Raw genomic sequence first — 19537 nt, 5'->3', positions numbered from 1 at the left:
TCTTGAAGGTTAGGAAGCAGTTGTTGCTTTGAATTTTCTTGAGTGATGCTATGGTTGGAACTTGCTTGTTTGTCTTCATTTCCATCAGGAGGTTTTGTTTAAGTAACTAATAAACTACTTGCTTTTCTTGGCATCTCACAGGTGACATCCTTGCAAATATCAATGGTGTGAGCACAGAAGGCTTTACCCACAAACAAGTGGTTGACCTGATCCGATCGTCAGGAAATCTGCTAACGTAAATATCCACTTAGTTGCTATGGGGTTTCAAAGATGTTTTGGTGTCTGAGAATGCCTGAGGGGACGAGTAAATAAGCTATTTGTCTGTGACTTACCAGAAGGGAAGCAGCTTACACAGCTTTGGGATGGGCATTGGCATTTTTATGGGTTCCATTTGTTTCTCAAGGTTTCATGAGTCATGAACATATTGTCAACATCTGAAGTCAGAGGATGTCACTAGACAAAGGTGCTTTGTAGAAGGGACATCATTTACTGATATAGTTGTAATATCTGATTCAATTAAACTGGCACACATTTCTTCGAACCAACAGAAATTGGTCCTATTTCCATGGTTCATGTCATCTTTCAGCTACAACATTTTTTTTCTTTCTCATATTCTTCAAGCATCTTGTTTTACTTCTGTTACTCTTCCATAAAGAATAATGAAAAAAAGTTTCCTCAACTTTCACCACCTTGGAATATACACAGTAACATATACTAACATTCAACTTATCAGAATGACTCTGGTCTTCTCAGCTGCTCAATGGGTTTAATCTTTGAGACTGATCTTAAAAAATCTCAAGTAGATATATCTACAGGGACACTCATTGTTACCCATCATCATAATTGTCTAAGAAAACAGACAGCATTGGGCTTGCTTTTACTTGTTCCAAGAATCCAATAAGATATTAATAAGTAGTTGTAATCAAATTTATTATTGCATTAAAATCATCTATACTGAGCAAATATTAAGGTTTTTTTATCTCTGTGTATGTCTAAAGAGGCAAAAAACAAAGACTTTTGAACTCTAAAAATGATAGAAGACTTGTAAGAAAAACCTGAAGTTTTTAAATTGCAGTTATGGATAACCACTATAAGAAAGGAGAATAATGCAGCAGGGGAGAACATGGAATAAGAAGGTGGTCAACTGAGATTCGATGTTCAAAGTGCTCCACTCTGGGGCTAGACAATTGGAGCTGAGACTAAACAGAGGGAAGGAATGGCCATATGAACTGGGAGAAACATGTAGGCAAATCAAGATGTTGTTGAGCTCTGGAAATAGGTGTGGCATACCCTGAGGACAATGTATATTTGGTGGCTGGTGGATTAGAGAGAAAGTATGAGCGATGAAGTCATAGTTGGCCATACATCAGATCGTGAGATACATTGCTGTGCCAGGGAGTTTAGATCTTATTCCAAGTTAGGTGGTTTCAGTGTTACCTAATTCATTTTTTTTCCATAGCCTTATTGTCATCCTTTATGTACAGGAAGTGCCAGAGGTAAAGTTGAGTTCAGCTGAGTAATGAGTGATAACAGGATCCAACCTGCTTTGGATGTCAGCATTTGCTCTTTCCAGTTGGAGCTGTTCATTGTGAGCTGCTAGTAGAATCTACCAGATTCTTCACTGATACTTCAGAGGTAGCTTTGGATGGGTGTGTTGAGGCAGTTTGAAGAGATAATTGATGATGGTAGAGTTGAGCCCCACCCTCTGAGCTTTAATACTTCCAGGTAAAAGTTAGGAAAGGTCTTGCCTTGAAGAAACCTAGGACCAGATAGAATCCAAGATACAACGCTATTGGTGAGAGAAAAGATATGTCCCACACAGATGAAGCAAGAAGACCATAGATAAATATGGTTAGAGATGGTTCTTAGAAATCGACAGATCAGCAAAATGTGAAATAGCATGAACAAATCCTGAAGGAATGGTCCATCTCTACAGCTGTGCAATCTCTACAGCTGTGCACATCCATTGCTTAGATGGGTTAGAACAAGACTGAGTCTTATGCAGCTTTATAGTGATTCTATTGTCCACAAAACAGATTGTCTCAATTAAATCAGACAGAATTTGTACTATCCTCTTACTCTGTTGGGTCTGATGCTGGAAGAACAGAGGAAAGGTGGCTCACATTGAGCGCTCTTACCACATCTTTACATTTTCTCACATTTTCATAAATAATTACACGTTAGTAGTCAAAAGGAATTAGGACAAATACTTTAAAAATGCTTAATAGAGTGATTCAAAGGTGAAATTAGCTATCATCCTTGGATGGAAGATTTGTAGTCAAAACAGCAGTGAAAATACACCAGCTCCTGGGAGAATAAGCCTACCATTTTTAGAAAATCTTGGATGTAGGATGAGAAGAACATTGTTAAACTGGCCATGTGTGAACTATAGGTTTTGAGATGAAATTGCCATATGAGGTTGCAATAAAAGTTCCCTGTTTTTGAGCTGGGCAGTGGTGGCGCACGCCTTTAATCCCAGCACTCGGGAGGCAGAGCCAGGCGGATCTCTGTGAGTTCGAGGCCAGCCTGGACTACCAAGTGAGTCCCAGGAAAGGCGCAAAGCTACACAGAGAAACCCTGTCTCGAAAAACCAAAAAAAAAAAAAAAAAAAAAAAGTTCCCTGTTTTAACAACTAGCACATTGAGCTCCCTGTAGTGAAAGTCCTGAATACCATTTTTGTTGACATACTACCTGGCTCATGGTAGATGCCCAATGAATATTCACCAAATGACTGAGATTATTCAGCCTGTCCAGGCAAAAATAGATTCTGGTGGAGAGCAACCACGATTAGCATATAGTACCTTCTGGAAAACGAGCTACAGTTTGTAAATTAGCCAGGATCTTTCCCTCTACTATTTGACAGGGAGTTTTTCATCCCCCTTTCTCTCCTAGTGTTGTTGGGAAATCTGGCTTAGGTCCAGACACTCAAATGTCCACCCTCCATAGTGGAGAGCCATTGGAAAGGTGACATTTATCTTGCCTTTCTAGTATAGTTTGCTCTTCACATGCAGTGCTTCATAAGGATGGTACCTCTTTGAATGGCTAGCTCTGTTATTTACCCCCACCTTTTCCTTCTCTTCAAACAGGATAGAGACTCTTAATGGAACAATGATTCACAGGAGAGCAGAGCTTGAAGCAAAGTTGCAAGCTTTAAAGGTACTTTGATTTAACACAGCACGTCCTTTTTCATCCTTGAATGTGTGAGTAGCAGAATAATAATCTCTCTGAGGAACTGAGATAGCCCTTGAAGGGGAAATGTCAGGATGCATCCAAACTGCTGACTTCTCAAGGGCCACACAATTACTTTGGCAGGAATATCTGAGACTGTGAATATGTGTAAATCACCCTCTTCCTTCCTCATTCAGAGTCTATGAGGCTCAGAAAGCCAGCAGGAAGGCATCTTACCTGAAGAACTGTTCACTGATGCACCTGTGATCACTTTTGATTTACATTTTGCTTAAGGGGGGAAAAAGTGTAGGAGTAAGCATTGAGTGCTGCAGAATGCTGGCGGGCCCATCACTTTTACTTTCCCAGTGTCCTTTGCCTCCTTTCCTTCTCTATCATTCTGACAATGGACTATCTACCACCAACCCTGTGGCTGTCCTTGAATTTGCCTCCACTGGCAAACACACTGTTACCTTGAAAGGAAAGAAGAAGGTCGCAAGTAACAGTGCCTAATGCAGGATGCTCAATGCAAATTCACTAGCACGGCTCTTCAAAGGTTTTCAAAATCTCAGTTATCTAGGTTGGTGAGCCTTCCAAATTATGAACTCCAGACACTCACAGAGTGAGTCAAAGATGCTCCTGACTCCTCCCAGGTCCCAGCTGACCACCTCTTCCTAGTACCATGCCTGTAGGACAATGGAGCAGCCAGCCTATGCAGAGATGGCTTGACTACAAGAAAGCTACTTACTTCATTCATTAGTTTTTCTCATGAAGTACACTTACTATTGATTTCAAGGGTACAGTTTACTGTATTTATAGTTTATCTAGAATCTTTCCCCTCCACTGTGATCACTCACTAATAAGCCTCACTAATATTGGCTTTGACACCCTTTCAGAAATGTCCATTCCCACAAAATTTAAAATCAGTTTTAAAAAAATCACCAAAGAATCCTCTCTGCTCAGATATTGATAGGGATTAAATTGTGTTCATAGAAAATGTGAGAACAATTGAAATCTCTGTGGCTTTCACTTTTCTCACTTTGAATATAAGTTTTCCCATTTTTATTGCACACTTCATATACTCCAGAATAATTTCATTCATGCATTTTCAAATGCATTCTCTAGCTAAAAAAGATAATCCTTTGCATTTTAAGTTTTTTATCTTTAGTTCAATTATTCAATTAATTTACTTTTCTTCTCATATAGCATTGGCTAGGATCTTCAGTATATTATAAATTATTGTATTATTCTTCACTTTAAAGAACCACTTCTAATATTCATATTGCATTTTTATGAGAGGTAATAAGTGCTTTATATTATGTTTATGTTTATTAAAATTTCCAAAATTTAATTTATTTTGGTAAACAGCAATGATTTTGGTGAACATCTTCTTTCAAATGTTAAGTTCTTAGTCTTTTGTTTTAAAAAAAGGGTAATGAAAAATAGGTTCATGACTTTATGTTTTATTACATGAAATAATGCATTCATATTTCATAGAATGAAGTTACTTGAGCAAAACATTATTTCATGCTTTTCAGCAATTCCTACTCTTTGAATATAACTTTAACAAAATTTCTGTAATTTTAATGTACATAATTAACTAGTTTTAACTACCAACATGCAAGCCTTTCAACATCTCTGTTCTCTTCCAGAATATAAGTAGGTCCTTAATATACTTTGAATGTCCATTTAAAGAATCATCTTCCTGAGTATTATTTACTTTAGAGCATTTCATCAATTAAAACATACATAATGTGAGAATGTACTGTGAGTAGCTTAAAGAGGAATCATATACGGATGTGTCTCATGGGGTGCTTGTGTTGCTCCTTCATTTAACTCTCATCTGTGGATGTTTGTCATTCTTGCACATTATTTCATTAAATGGTGACCACCAGATCTTTCCAGAAATGTTCTTATATTTCTCTGCTACTCTTGAAGAACTGGTTTCTAGGTAATTGAAAGTATTTTAGGTTAATGAGGCCTAAGTTTTGTTTCCCTGATTCTTTGAAAAACCTTTGATATATTTGTTTATAAAGGCACTCCTAAATATTAATCAGCTGTCAGTCATCTACATTAAAATATTTTTTAATTAATTTTTTTCTTTTTCATATTGAAGTCTTTAATTCATCCAGAAATAATCTTTACATGTACTATAAAGTATGGTATAATTTGACTTTTTTCCATTTTCACAGGCAGTTCTCCCAATATAATTTATTTTGTATTTTTCTTTTCTCCTTAACTGAATTCCTGAATTGCTGTGAAACTTATATTTTAGGAAAATTTTCATGTAAGTCCATATTTACTCACAGATTCTCCATTGTAGTCCACTGGTCAATTTTTTTTATGTCCAACTCAGTATGCTACCTAATTGGACAATGCTCTTAGTCTGTTGCTCATCTGTCAAGTTGTCAAGTTCCATGAATAAATGCTGTAGGTTTGATTGACATTTCATTTTATATAGATAAGTCAGTGCCAAGAACACTAACTATTACATGGCATTTCATTTTCTTCTTGCTAGGTTATTGTCTTAGTTAGGATTTCTATTGCTGTGAAGAGACACCATGATCACAGCAACTCTTATAAAGAAAAAACATTTAACTGGACAGCTTGCAGTTTCACAGATTTAGTCCATTAACATCATGGTGGGACAAGGTGGTATGTAGGCAAACATATGCTGGAGAAGGAGCTGAGAGTTCTACATCTTGATCCACAGGCAATAGGAAGTGAACTGTGTCCACACTGGGCATAGCTTGACCCTAGGAGACCTCAAAGCCTGCTCCCACAGTGACACACTTCCTCCAACAAGGCCACAACTACTCTAAAAAGGCCACACCTCTGATACTGCCAATCTCTACAAGCTTATGGGGCCCAATTACATTTAAACTACCACACTCACCTTTTTTTAAGAAAAATTATTTATTTATCTATTTTACACCCCAGCTACATTTCCCCCTCCCTCCTGTCTGCCCATTCTTACCCCCCTCCACCATGGTTATCTTAGCAATTTTACTATTCTTCTTTGCATTTTTCATAAAATCCGGTAATTTTACACATAGATCATATAGTTGTTTCTTGTATTATCCTTTGTATTTTATGATTTTATTATGGGTTTTTTTTTTGTAAAGAAACATTTTATGGTTAGTGTATAGGTATAAATCAGTCATTTTTATGTTGTTGTTGAAAATCAAGCTCTTTGTTAGACCGTATAATCTCCCTTAAGCTGTTTGTGTATCATTTGGTGTGCTCTATAAGGATAATAACTGTACAAAATTGATCTGGCTCCTTTTCTTCTCCGCCGTGCTGTCTCTGCCTAGGAGTGGCTTATGATGAGGAGAACAATCATAGGCATCCTTCTTTTGTCCTTTAAGGGGGTTCTCCCAGCTCTTTCACTCGAGGAATGAGTTCTGTTGATGAATACACTTCAGGTTCAAGAGGCTCCCATCTAAACCACATTTTTGCCGGTTTTTATGATGCTTATGTATTAAATTTAATTCACTACCTTTTCATGCATCCAATAAGAAAGTCTTTTCAAAGACTTATTAAAAATATCTATCAATATGGTGAATGCTGCTAAGTATTTTTCTAACGTAAAAGCACCCTTTAATTTTGAACATAAACCCAGCATGGTTATCTTGAGATGTGCAATCATTTTCTATTCTTTTAGGCTTTCTTTGCTACTGCTGGTGAATTTTGAAAATAGCTTTAATTGACCTATAGTTTTATTGCTCAGGCTTCTTTTTGGGTTTCAGTGTTAACTTTACTAAGTTTATAGCGTGATCTGGGTTGTTCCTCTTTTGTTCTCTGGTAGAATTTTTGTAATGCCATCTGCATCATCAGGACTGGGGTGCTTTCTGGAGGGAAGACTTTCAAACCACTATTTCAATATCTTTATTATTAGTAAAACTACTCAGATATTATTTCTGCACCAGATTCGCCGTGTTCTGTTTTGGTCAATAAAGTTTTCTAATTTTTAAATATATGGCAGGGCCTGGTACAACTTCCATTCTTAACATTTAACCCTGTGCCACAGACGTCATTTTTGTCCTTATTTTTCATGTATTCTACTTTCATGTTTTCTTTTTTTCCTTTGGTCATTTTCTCTACAGTACTTTCTAATTATATTACCCCCCGCCCCGTATGTGTCTTTCTCCCCCCTCCCTCTCCTGGCTGCTTTTCACTATAACTTAATTAGGCCCAGACTCATACCTTAATTCATACTGTCTAAAATTGGCACTGATCTTTATGTCTACAAGACATGTGACTCAAGCTCTGGACAAACCATTTCATTAGATGCATTGTCTTTATTACTTCTCGCATTGCCTTGTGGAATTTTGTTAGAAATTCCTTAGGTTCTTTTGGATTGTTTTCCTTAATAATGACTTCAGTAGCATCCTTGTTATCTGTATTCCATACAGAATGTATTCTTTCTTATTAGCTTTTAGATGTGATTTATACTTTATTGATAAGATGTTCCTTTTTTATACCTATCTGTTCTTATCTCTCTCAACTTTTTTGTGCTTATGGACATTTTTTTAAATTTTCTATCAGAATTTATAGCAATCTTACTTAGTGTCAATTTTGAATCCTTCCTGTTGCTATGTTGCTTGGAGAGAAACCATGTTCTGAGTGCCATGCCTTTCCTGTCATTGAGCATCTGAAGATGCTGTGTGGTTGAATGTCAGCTTCTTCTTCATCTCCCTGAGATAGTTGTACAATTCCCTCCACACAGTGCTTCAAAGCTCCCCTTGCAGGGCCAGGTCTGGCAGCTTGACTGCCTCTCTCAGAGAGTAAATGCACAGTGTGGTTCAGATCATGAGGTGTTGTTATGTTCCTGTCTCCCAAGGCGCCTCCAGCTGCTAGCAGCATTTGTCAGCTTCCTTTTCTAAGTGCCTAATACTCCACCAGGGTTCATTTGTCAAGAAGGAAATTTGGCTGAGTTCTTTGTGTTAAATAGACACACTTAAACCACATGTTACCACAGAATCTAAGTTCCTAGCTAACTCTTGATGTTTCTGCTTGATGTAGCTTGAAATTCATTTCTGCTTACCATCTTGCATTTGTCTTGCAACCAATCTTGAAATGATAAACATGTAGTTAATCCCTCAAGGCAGAGATGACTGGGTCTGACCTATAACCAAAGTCAGGTTGGCTTCCTCTGCATGATGGGATTTATTTTGCATCCTATGCACATGAACATTCTATTTACAAAGACTGTGTAGAGCCCCAAGCTCTTCTCTGGAAGAAGTCCCTTCTGAGTCACATTTTCAGGGATTTCCTTTATCTTAACCCATGCTCCAGATGCTTAGCACAAATAGTAAACTAGTTAAAAGAGCTAGTTTTAAATCTAGCTCTGCTACTTATTATGCCTGTTATATATGTAGAGAAATATTTTGCTTCAGTGAAATTTTATTTTCCAGCCTTTAAACAAAATTATGACAATTAATGGCACATTATTTGTAAGAGCACAGTGAAAAGATTAGCTGCCAGGAGAAATGTTATTTGTCTTATGTAGACTGAAAATATTGGGGCCATAGCTGGAACCCAACTCAGCATGTGATAGCTGAGGGTTCTTTTTAGAAAGCCGTTCTCTTGTATATTCGTTCAACAATATTCATCTGCTCCTCCAGCGGCCATGTATGGGCCCAGTGACATAAGGTGGAATCACCTGGCCAGATCCACATATGCTTTAACACTCATCCGATACAGAAGATTTAGATCTGACTGGATGTATGGTGGTGATGGCAGTAACACAGACAGGAACAACGCTGAGGATAAGAGAAAACAATTTCAGATCGAAAACAGTCACTTGGGTTTCTCTCCTCTTTGTACTGGTGTTTTCCAGGTGTAAGCCATGGCACATTTAGATAACTGGGTTAGACCAGCAAACCAGCAATCTTAAAACCTTCTGTCACAAATATGAACTATTTGGAAATCTCTGTCCCCATACTTTTGAAAACTAAATTCAGAAAGATAACTGTTTTGTCTTTGTGTTTTTAGTTTTGACTGACAACCCGTCCTGTTCTCTCTCCTGTCCTCTATTTTCTTGGAGATAAATATCTTTAGCAAAGAAGACATGTGTAGGTACATATGGTGGCACTGGCCAGTCCTGTGCTCCACAGGCCTCCAAGTCTGGTCTTCACATAACTATAGACTCATAAGATGACCAGAACGGTGACTGATGGGACCAGCCCTCCTGGGACTACTGTAGAAGAATGTCATGGTTCAGAAGGAAAAACAAATGAACTGAGCTAAGCATTTTGTCGCTTTTGTTATTTGACTGAATATTCGCAGTCACAGAATTGCTTCAGCTGCTGCTGTGAGACAGATTGAGTGTTCTACAGACCGAGGCATGGCCCCTGCTCCTCTTACTCATTGAATGATGTTCTTGAGATTTTCTTTTCTTCTCTTTCTCCCATTGCCTTCCAAATGTACATCTGAAAAAAATCTTTCTGTTTTAATCATCACTTATTCCCTCCAGGTGGTGGTGTACAAAGTCCTGCTCTTTTCCAACCAGGCCATCTTTCTTAGGGATAAATGTCCTTGGCAAATCTGAGCTGTGCCCACATGCTGGCCTTGCTACGGGGACCTAAAATAGCAAAGGCAGGGGTGAACCAGGGCACAGGAAACAGGAAGGAGAGTGAGCTTGTTACACCTGCCTGTCCAGATGGCTTCTTCCCAGTGGGCTTTGACTTCCGTTGACTTGGCTACTATGTGGCTGGACCAGGCCAGGCCACATGTGACTGTTCTCCTGGTCTCCTAATTGTCATGATGATCACTCATTTCATTTGCCACAGCATCCAAGGGAAAAAGAGTTGTGATGTCAGTTGGTAGAGTGCTTGCTTAACATGTATTTTTATGACTTGGGATTGCTCCCCAGAACCTCATAAATGACATAGTGACTGTGTACTTGGGAATTGAAAGTAGGAGAATCCAAAGTTCAATATGATCTTCAACTACATAGTAAAATCAAGACTTAAGGTTAACCTGGGCTACATGAGATGATATCTCAAAACAAACATACAAAGTTAGGGTACTTAAGTGTGTTCCAGGTAGATGTCCAATAAAAGGATTGTTTCAGAGCCCAGACTCATTGACTGACAATGGTCTTGACTAAGCATTTACTAACCTTTAGTTGCTGGTCCAAACCTTTCAATCTGTTAACTCCTCTGGTTCTAAGACTCTGGGGTTTCTATTCCATGTTATCTGTATCATTCATGTAGAAACAGCTAACAAGCTCTTTCAAATGTGAGCAATCTGGTTCCATATTTTTGAAATAAAACTACATGAACTTCACTGGTTTTCTTGTTTTTGAAAAGAAGACTGGTTGGCCCTTGAGAAATCAGTATTCCTAATGTCCTCTGTCATTTAGCAGAAGTCTTTAAAGATTGGGAGTGGCTGGCCATGCTGTCAGTCTCTACTGCCTTGCCTGCTTGGGATTTCCTACAACTCAGAACTTTTCTCCCCCCCATCTTTCTCACAGCAAACCTTGAAGAAAAAATGGGTGGAGTTCAGGTCTCTACACTTACAGGAACAGCGCCTGCTGCATGGTAAGCTCAATTTCCTGTCAGGAAACCACATTCTCATCACACCCTCTCAGTGTTTCTGCATACACATATTTTAAGATGATCACTATTACAGTAAAAGTTTATTTAGCACCAATGAAAGATACTAGTCTGTGTTTTGATGGGATGGACACTGAGGGGGACCTGAGTGTTTGGAGGAGGGTGAGTCAAACAGTACTCCCTTCTCCACACACAGTGCATATGCATGTGCAAACATATGTGGGCACAGGAACGCACACACTTGCCATAGGTGACCAACAACAACTCCGGAAGAGCTGGAGATAACATTGACTGCTACTTCTACCACACCAGCCAATGAATTAGATTCCTGTAAATGATTCTGGCTGAGGCTATTCAAACTGGCATGGCTGCGTACTTCATAGATAGAACACCAACCACTTTTCAAATTACATTGGTTACGTTTATGCCGAAAACCTCAGGACCAAGACAGACATATAAGATTATTATGCTGGTAAGAGGAGCTTACTGTCTATGCATTTTGAAGCAAGGAGTTTAATCTAGTCAGCTGGTCTACTCTCCGCTGTGTTACTTGAGGTGGTGACTTCTTTCTTGGGAGGTTGGTTGAGACAGTGTCCTGCTATATAACCCTGCATAACCTAGCGTTCATTCTTCAGTCCAAGGTAGCATCCTCATGCTTTGGTCCCCCATGCACTGAGATTCCAGGCATGCAGCATTATAGCTGGCAGGAAGGGAAGTCTCTCTATGCACTGTAATGTACTGAGGTCACTAGCCGTGAGGGCTGGGATGTAGGCCATCTTTTCTTCAGGTAACACTCTACTCTAACCTCTGCTTAGCATCTGGAATATTTGTTCAAATGGTGACTACTTTGCAGAAAAGCTGCCATCTAAAAATCACTTAAAATTGAGTTATAAAACCATAAAAAAATGATATCTGGTCATGAATATCATGTGATATGTTATGATGTGATGTGGACATTATATGATGTTTAAGTTAAGACAAACTAACTAGCTCCTCAGACATTTGTCTCTTTTTGGTAGTAAAAGCTCTTCAAATATCTCCCTTCTAGCTCTTGGAAGTTTCTAGTAGAATTATATTAGCTCTGGTCACCCCACCATGTGAAGCACACTGAAGCTCTCACTCTTAGCTAACTGTAACTAGTGCCCATGGGTCAGGGTTTCCATTTACCTCTCCCATCTCTGCACCTCTGCCCAGCCTCTGGTCACCACCATTATCCTCTTAACCACTATTAGAACAGCAGACATTTTCATATTGCACACGAAATGAGATCATCTCATATTTGTGTTTGCATACTTGGACTCCTTCATTTAACACACTGATCTCCATGACCGTACTATCACAAATAATGAAACTTCTTTAGTTTTCCTGAGTAAATGGTATTCCATTGTGCATGTGCTGTATTTTCTCCCTCCATTTGTCAGTTGACATGTGTCTTTGTAGAGCCCATGTTTTGACTTCTGTGAATAATAGTAAGATGAGCACCCAAGTGCAGGTTTTGTGGATACACTGAGTCTGTTTTCTGTGGACATGCACTGGTAACATTCCTGAATCATATGGCAGTGTGGTGGGGTTTTTTTGTCTTGTTTTGTTTTTGTTTTATGTGGAGCCTTCATACTGTTTTCCATGGTAGATGAACTGTGGGAGGATTATTTTTTTTTCTCCACATCTTCACCATTAATTTTGAACTTGTGTCTTTTTGGTATAAGCATTCCTATAGGAGTGAGGTGAGTCATTATGGTTTTATTTGTGTTTACCAGCTAATTAATGACACCAGGTATTTTTTTCATATATCTGTTGGCCAATTTCATGTCTTCTTTAGACAAATATCTATCTAAGTATATTCTACTTTGTATCTTACAGTCTTTTATTTTCCTGTTTTTTTGGAGTTCCTTGTAAATCCTTAGTCATCTTTTAGACATTGGTAACAGTGTAGAGACTTGATTTGCAATTTTGACTAGACAAGTTTGAAACTTGTATAAGTTACTTCTCTTTTAAAAAATTATTTATTTATTCTGTCTGTGTGTGTTCATGCTCACACAAAGCTGCACAGACACATTTTGTGTCCATGGGAAGGGACTGACCTCAGGTTATCAGGTTGGCCATTACCCACTGAGTCATCTCACTGACCCACTTTTCTTTTTAATGAATTTCAGTTAATTTTTGTTGTTGTTGTTTTGAGAGAGGGATTTGCTATGTTGAAACTCTCTTGCCTCACCTTTCTGATGCTAGCTAAAGGAATGTCCCATCATGCCCAACTGTATCAGACTACATTTTGAGGAATCAGAAGGTTTTTTTTCCAAGGGGGGGGGGGAGAGAGAGAGAGAGAGAGAGAGAGAGAGAGAGAGAGAGAGAGAGAGAGCAAGCCAAAGACTTGTTGAAAGCCTTGTTCAAATTCCTGGCTTTCATAGACATGGGGCATCTCAGAAGACTTTATCTGAACTACTGACAGTTCCCAAACAGCCCAGTGGGTACAGTTCCCACATGTACAGGAACAGTCTTAATTAGATAGAACATAGGGAGCTATATTGTTGCCCATTTTTGGAGGGTGTTCATTCATCTGCTTTCTCTAGAACTAGAACATGAGGGTCTAGACAGCAGTTACTCTTCCATCCAGCTTTATCAGCTCACTGTAAGATGAGACCAAGCAGAAGGTAGTAGCAGAGAGGGAAACACCACACAGGTTGGCTGCGCATGGCCTCATACATCAAATGGAGTAAGAACAGTGTCTCTTTCTGTGCTGCCAAGCAAAGACACAGGAGAGCAGAGTAACAACGACTGACGCGGGATAGCCTGTGGAGTGCTTGACACCTCGCTTTCTCAGTTACACTTTTCTGAGCACACTAGCTGACCGAGTGATGAGAAGCCAGTGGGGCAGGACAGAATGTGACTCATCATTCAGTTTGGGGAACCCCTTTGTGGGTTATGAAGTAGTGATGGAAAAACTTGGCCAAGCAATAGGATTCGGTTTTCAGAGGTACATGCCTGAGGACAGAGATGCTTTCTAAGCACAGCGCCACTCTAGAACTTACAGCCATTCTAGGAGGAAATTTGGAATATTAAGGCTGGAAGGTGTAGTTGACCTCATAAGCCTTTTATAAGCACATGTTCTAATTTGTAACTGCTTTTTTCCATATGCTTTAAACGGCTTGATAATAAACTTATGATTTTTTAAAAAGACAGCTAATAAGAATCAGAGAAGCATTTCTCTGAGAGTTTATTTTGCCCTCACTTCTGTGAACATTTTCATAGAAGTTTCCAGGGTTACACAATTTAAGAAATTAGCACTTGGAGGTTCACAGAGTCACACTGTCAGAGCATCAGTTGGGTTGAACTGATTTCATATCAAGGATGTTTGCTATCTGACACTATGATAAATCAACTCCCAGAAAAAGAAGCTTGACTTGGCTCAGAGTTTGGAGGTTTCAGTCCACAAGGCTTGGGCCTGTGATGGCACATCATGGCTCATCATGGCAGAAGCACTCGGCAGAATAAAAGAGCTCTGTTGGCTGCTGGAGAGTGAGATAAATTGTAATGCAAGACCATGTCCTCAGTGACCTAAATCCACCCAGGAGGCCACCTGCATCTTTTAAAGTTTTCACCATCTCCCAATAAGATCACACGAATGAATCTCTTGGAGTACATTCCATATCCAAGCTATGGGCATGAAACACCTTTAAATTTATTCTAGGTTATAATTTTCATGACCCTTTCCTTAGGAACTAGGCCATGGATGCCAGTTTGGGAAACCCTCCTAACCATATCTGTGCAAGTGAAAACTCAGGCCAAAGTATTTGTTCTCCCTCTCTTGCGTTCTTTAAAGTTCAGTGTGCTTTCTTTTAGGGACTGGTGACTTTCATCCGGTAATAGACTCTTCTCTGTATTGTAGGAGATACAGCTAACTCCCCAAACTTGGAAAACATGGACCTGGATGAGTTGTCCTTGTTTGGAAATCTGCTGGGGCCAGGCCCAGCCCTCCTGGACCAGAACCGACTGTCCAGTGAGAGCAGCTGTAAGAGCCGACTGAGCTCCCTGACCATGGACAGCGAGGACGGCTACAGGACAAGTGTGTCCGAGGACTCCAGCCGGGGCGCCTTCAGCCGGCAGACCAGCACCGATGACGAGTGCTTTCTCTCTAAGGAAGGAGATGATATTCTGAGGAATGCTTCTTCCAGGAGAAACCGGAGCATCAGTGTCACCAGCAATGGGTCCTTATCCCCCTTGTGGGAGAGCAATTACTCAAGCATGTTTGGAACTCTACCCCGGAAAAGCAGACGGGGAAGTGTCCGGAAGCAAATTTTGAAATTCATCCCTGGCCTCCATCGTGCAGTAGAAGAGGAAGAGAGCCGTTTCTGATGGGTGGAAGAGACCCTTTGAACTGGCTGCTTTCACAGTTCTCTCTCTACTTGCCTAGATGAACTCCACCTGCCTTCGTGGGGAAGTACACTCTGTGAAGCTCACATCCCATTTCACAGCAGCATTGACCTTTAAGTTCTTACGTTGTTATTTTTGGGTCTTTTGTCATTTTTTTTTCATCCAGTACAGCTCAGGTTCTAAGAGTACATCAGGGAAAGAAAGTGATAGGTTAGATAATGTAATAATATGTCTGTTCATTCTAATGCTGGCCACGCAAGTACAACAGTATTTATTTTACTGACCATGCGCGTAAGAAGTGGAGACCTCTTTGGAGTCAAGTGTGAATACGGAGTGACAGGATGTAATTATTGGGTTGCTTTCCATAGTTTAATTTGGTAGACTACGAAACTTTTTGTTTACTTAATTTTCTCAGTAGCCTCTGGGGGAGCCTTCATAAGAGAGAATTTAATTTTTTCAAACTATTAAAGAATCATAAACAAAGATGACCATCAGCGTTTTCTCACTTCAGTGACAGAGGCAGGAGGTTAGCATTGGGGCAAAGGGCTAAGCTTCCTGAGAAGCATGGGATGGGGTGCTGAGGTGGGTGCTTGGGACCATTACCCTAAGTTTTTTTCTTTGAATATCTAAACAAAATGAATGAGACTCTCATTATTTGCCCATCTCAATTTTTTTCTGCCTAAACATGGATACCAAGTCCAAAAATCTCAGGATCCTATAGATCTGTGATTGTATTTTGCTACAAATGTCTAAAATTCTAAAAAGGAGGGTGGGAAAAGAACTTGTTTTTTGTGATCCTCCTCATTATGCATTCCACAGAGGTATTGCCTCAGTTCTTGCCTCCCTGTTAGCTACGCTTGCATTGTATTCTCACCTTTTAACAATTTTCTATTTTATTTCAACATCCATTAAAGTCTCTGTTCTGGTGATACAGCTGTTTATTACCTATATGCTGAAGTAAATGGTCTGAACCATGTGATAAAGACTTACGTTGATTCTAAGCTGTGTGTGTGTGTGTGTGTGTGTGTGTGTGTGTGTGTGTGTTTTCAACAGAACTGTAACATTTAAGTGAATTTCTCCTTGATCCACAAGAAAAAAGTGAGACAAGGAAGTGTGTAGAGTAATAAGTAACAAACTAGTAAAAGATGTAAAAGGTATCTAGGCGAGACACGCTGTCTATAACTAGTGAACACACCCACTAGAGGCTCTATGTGGCATGTATTTCAGGCATACCAGCAGTCCTGCCTCCCAAATATGGAATATCATTCTAAAAGCACCTTGCATGTGATCCTGGAACAATAGGAGACATGATATAGAAAATAAATCAGGGATGTAGACACTCTGTGGCCACGTGGCTTGTCAGTATCCTGGCGGAAACTGGAAGCCATTTCTTGATGGATCTAGCCAGTACTCTTGGCCTCTTTGGATTTCCTTACTGGTTCTGGTGTAGTTATATTAGAACATCTGGACCAGGATTTGTATGATACAGGGATGTAGGGTGTCAGAAATTCAACTCTCACTAAAAATCAACGGTGACTCTTGAGTTGGCTCCGATGAAGATTATAGACACAGACACATGCAAAGCAAATGAAGCTTTATTGAGGGAAGCTGGATAAAAGTGAGAAATTCAAGGAGAAACTCCTGAAAGTGGGAGGGGTGAAAAAGCCATGTAAATGTTTTGTCCAGAAGTTTTTATTTTTATTTGTAGAATTTACAGCAGACACTTCACAAAGACTGAGATAATTTCTCTTGAGATTGGTCAGTTTTCTAGGGTGTCATGGGCCGAGCTAATGGAGGGACTCTGTGCACGTCCTGCTGACCCAACCCAGAAATGATCATGCCCTGCTTGCTTGTTGCCCACTCCATCAGGATAATAGATGCCCAGCTTTATTCTTCTCTGACTTCTGTTTGCTAGCTACTGGACTTGATCTCTGTCTGTTAGCTGATAGCTCTGTAGTAGGTGATATTGTAGGTTTATTTCTGGCTGCTAATTAAATTATGGTCTTTTTGTTCCCACATTGATATGGTCAGCTTGCAGTTTTTTCATGGCAGAGGGCTAACTTGATCACAGTTACCAAGGTATGGCTGCAGTTGTCCTTTTTTAAACCTCATCTTTAGCTCTTTGTTTGTGGGGTGATCTCCTTTCTGAACTAAATGGAAGCTTCTTGTTAGAAGATATCCTTACGTACAGTTCAGTCCACCACAGCTGAATTAGAAGCAAGGCTATATGAAAGGGCAGCTGGGCCTTGGGTGTGTTCCCCCAGTGATACAATCTGCACGGGGTTGACCTGATTCAGGAACAGAGAATGAGAAAATGACAGACACATGCACAGAAAAGCTGGATCGAGTAGGCCACAAGCTATGATGGAGATACACCAGCATCCAGGAGCCTCAGCATGTTTAATACACAGCAGAACAAGGAGGTGGGTTATGATATATAGCCAAACAAGGACATGGTTTAGCTAATCTTGGGAAGAGGTCCCTACAAGGGAGCAGTCTAGGGCTTCAGTCATCCCAGAGGAGAAAGCTGTGATTGAAACTTTCACATGCTGTCAACATCTGTATTCAGACCAGGGAAAGGTCTTGGCATTCCTGTGGTTCTGAGACACTGGGGTCTTTTGACATGGCTGCACTCATATTAACAATATACATTCATTCTAGACTTATCCACTCCCCAAGACATTGGCCATCTGGCCTGCCAGTAGAGACTTGCTACCCAGAGCCTGTCTTTTTCCTTATCTAGTCGTCAGGGTTGTCTCATAGTCAGCTGCAAGATCTCTTCTTTGTCTTCCTTGGCACTTTTGACTTAATTCTTCTAACTTCAACCTTCATTTTAACTCCAGTATCTGCATTGACCTTCCCCTTTGAGATCAACATGGAATCTTCACCATGAGCGCCTTTCCCTTCCTACCTGCAGTGAGACAGCTCCTGCCCCTCTTCTGTTCAGTTTGTACCGTAATACTTTTAAATCACCAGCCAGAAAATATTAAAATATAAATTGTAGACACAACACAGAGAAATCATGTTGTCTCTGGCAAGTAGGAAACCAAACATTTAGGGTGATCCTTTCCTTACCTTTCATTAGCAAGTTTTCAACTACAGGCACATTAGTACCTATGTATTTAGCAATATATTGTTTCCTTAAGGGCTAGACCTTGCCTTGGAGGAGGTGGGAATGGGGGGTGGGTTTGGGGGGAAGGCTGGGGGTGGGAGGAGGGAGGACAAGGAATCCATGACTGATATGTAAAATTAAATTAATTATAAAATAAAAATATTTTTTTAAAAAAAGAGCTAGTAAGCCAGTTACCATTCAGCTAGTACAGCATTTTTCTCATCTTCTAGGATTATCATTAAGCTGATATCATAAAGATCAGCTTACATATACACAGCATCTTAATTTTACTTCATAAAGTACCGGGAAGAGACAGGCATTTATATGGGTCGAGATGACTTTACAACTTTTTTTTTTAAATGTGAAAACCTCATTTCAGAGCTACTTAGATCATCTCAGAAAGCAGATCATAGGTCATCAGCTTCTCTGGTGACTCTGATGCAAAAGTGCAAGCTTCCCTCAGTAAATGTCAGATGCAAAGTGGGGACAGGGAAGGGGCAGAGCAAGTATCAAGTTCATCTGTATTGAGAAGAATTGGCATCAAAAGGTAGATCTGTGTTCTTGGGGTTTGTGGGGAGGAGGAAGCAGAGCTGCTTAACCAAGACACAGGAAGGGAGGCTGCTGGTATTCAAAAGCCGTTTCATTGAAATGGGGGTGAATTTCACACCATGTTTTAGTCTGCATCTGGCCTGAGTGGGACATTAGAAGCAGTTTCTGTGGCACTGTGACTCACTTGGATGTAATTTATGGGGAAAATAATTTAAAAGCAGTTTTTTTTTTAATTCCAAAGATGTCAAATATGTACTTTTGGTGTGTCATATTGACAATTTGTCATGAAAATACTGCTTTCTAGAATGGTGTCTGATAAACCAATTCTGAGTCATGTATATTCTGAACTGCATAATCATGTAACTAAATCTAAGTTACCTTGTCCTTGATGTTTTAACATAGCAACAGAAAAGTAACCAAGCCAACATTTAAAGGCACCACAGTGTTAGGGGTATAGATCAGTGGAGAGCTGTTGCTTAGTGTGTACAAGGCTCTATGCTCAATCCTATTACTGCAAATAACCAAATCAAACCAAATGCTACCTACTTTTTTGAGAGTTTACAGTCATTAATGTTCTATCATGAACTGGGTCAGGTGTTCAGGCACAAGTTTGTATCTGCATAGGGTCGCAGAGACCTACACTAAAGAGGCTGCCCAGGCTGGAGTTCTCATCTGAAATCTAGACTGAGAATTCACTTGTAAACTTCTGGTTATTGCAGAGTGTTGTTCTTCTGGCTATATGATTCCACTCACCTTATTTCTTTAAAATCATCAATGG

The 19537-nt window shown here is 39.8% G+C and overlaps 1 protein-coding gene across 2 annotated transcripts in view; it reads left to right on the top strand.

The window, feature by feature from the left end:
- Positions 1–16029, top strand: part of Cytip (cytohesin 1 interacting protein) — a 64278-nt gene extending 48249 nt beyond the window's left edge. For both annotated transcript variants that reach the window (XM_052725889.1, XM_052725888.1), the window contains 4 exons: positions 142–235; positions 3087–3156; positions 10646–10712; positions 14614–16029. In XM_052725889.1, the coding sequence (XP_052581849.1) occupies positions 142–235; positions 3087–3156; positions 10646–10712; positions 14614–15080 (698 nt within the window). In that variant the 3' untranslated portion in view covers positions 15081–16029. The remainder of the gene's footprint in view (positions 1–141; positions 236–3086; positions 3157–10645; positions 10713–14613) is intronic.
- Positions 16030–19537: the final 3508 nt, after the last annotated feature.

The sequence above is a fragment of the Peromyscus californicus genome, unplaced genomic scaffold, assembly GCF_007827085.1.
Source record: "Peromyscus californicus insignis strain IS unplaced genomic scaffold, ASM782708v3 Scaffold_7__1_contigs__length_154581171, whole genome shotgun sequence".
NCBI lineage: Eukaryota > Metazoa > Chordata > Mammalia > Rodentia > Cricetidae > Peromyscus > Peromyscus californicus.
Note: the sequence above shows the minus strand (reverse complement) of the source record. Positions and strands in the feature narration are given on the sequence as shown.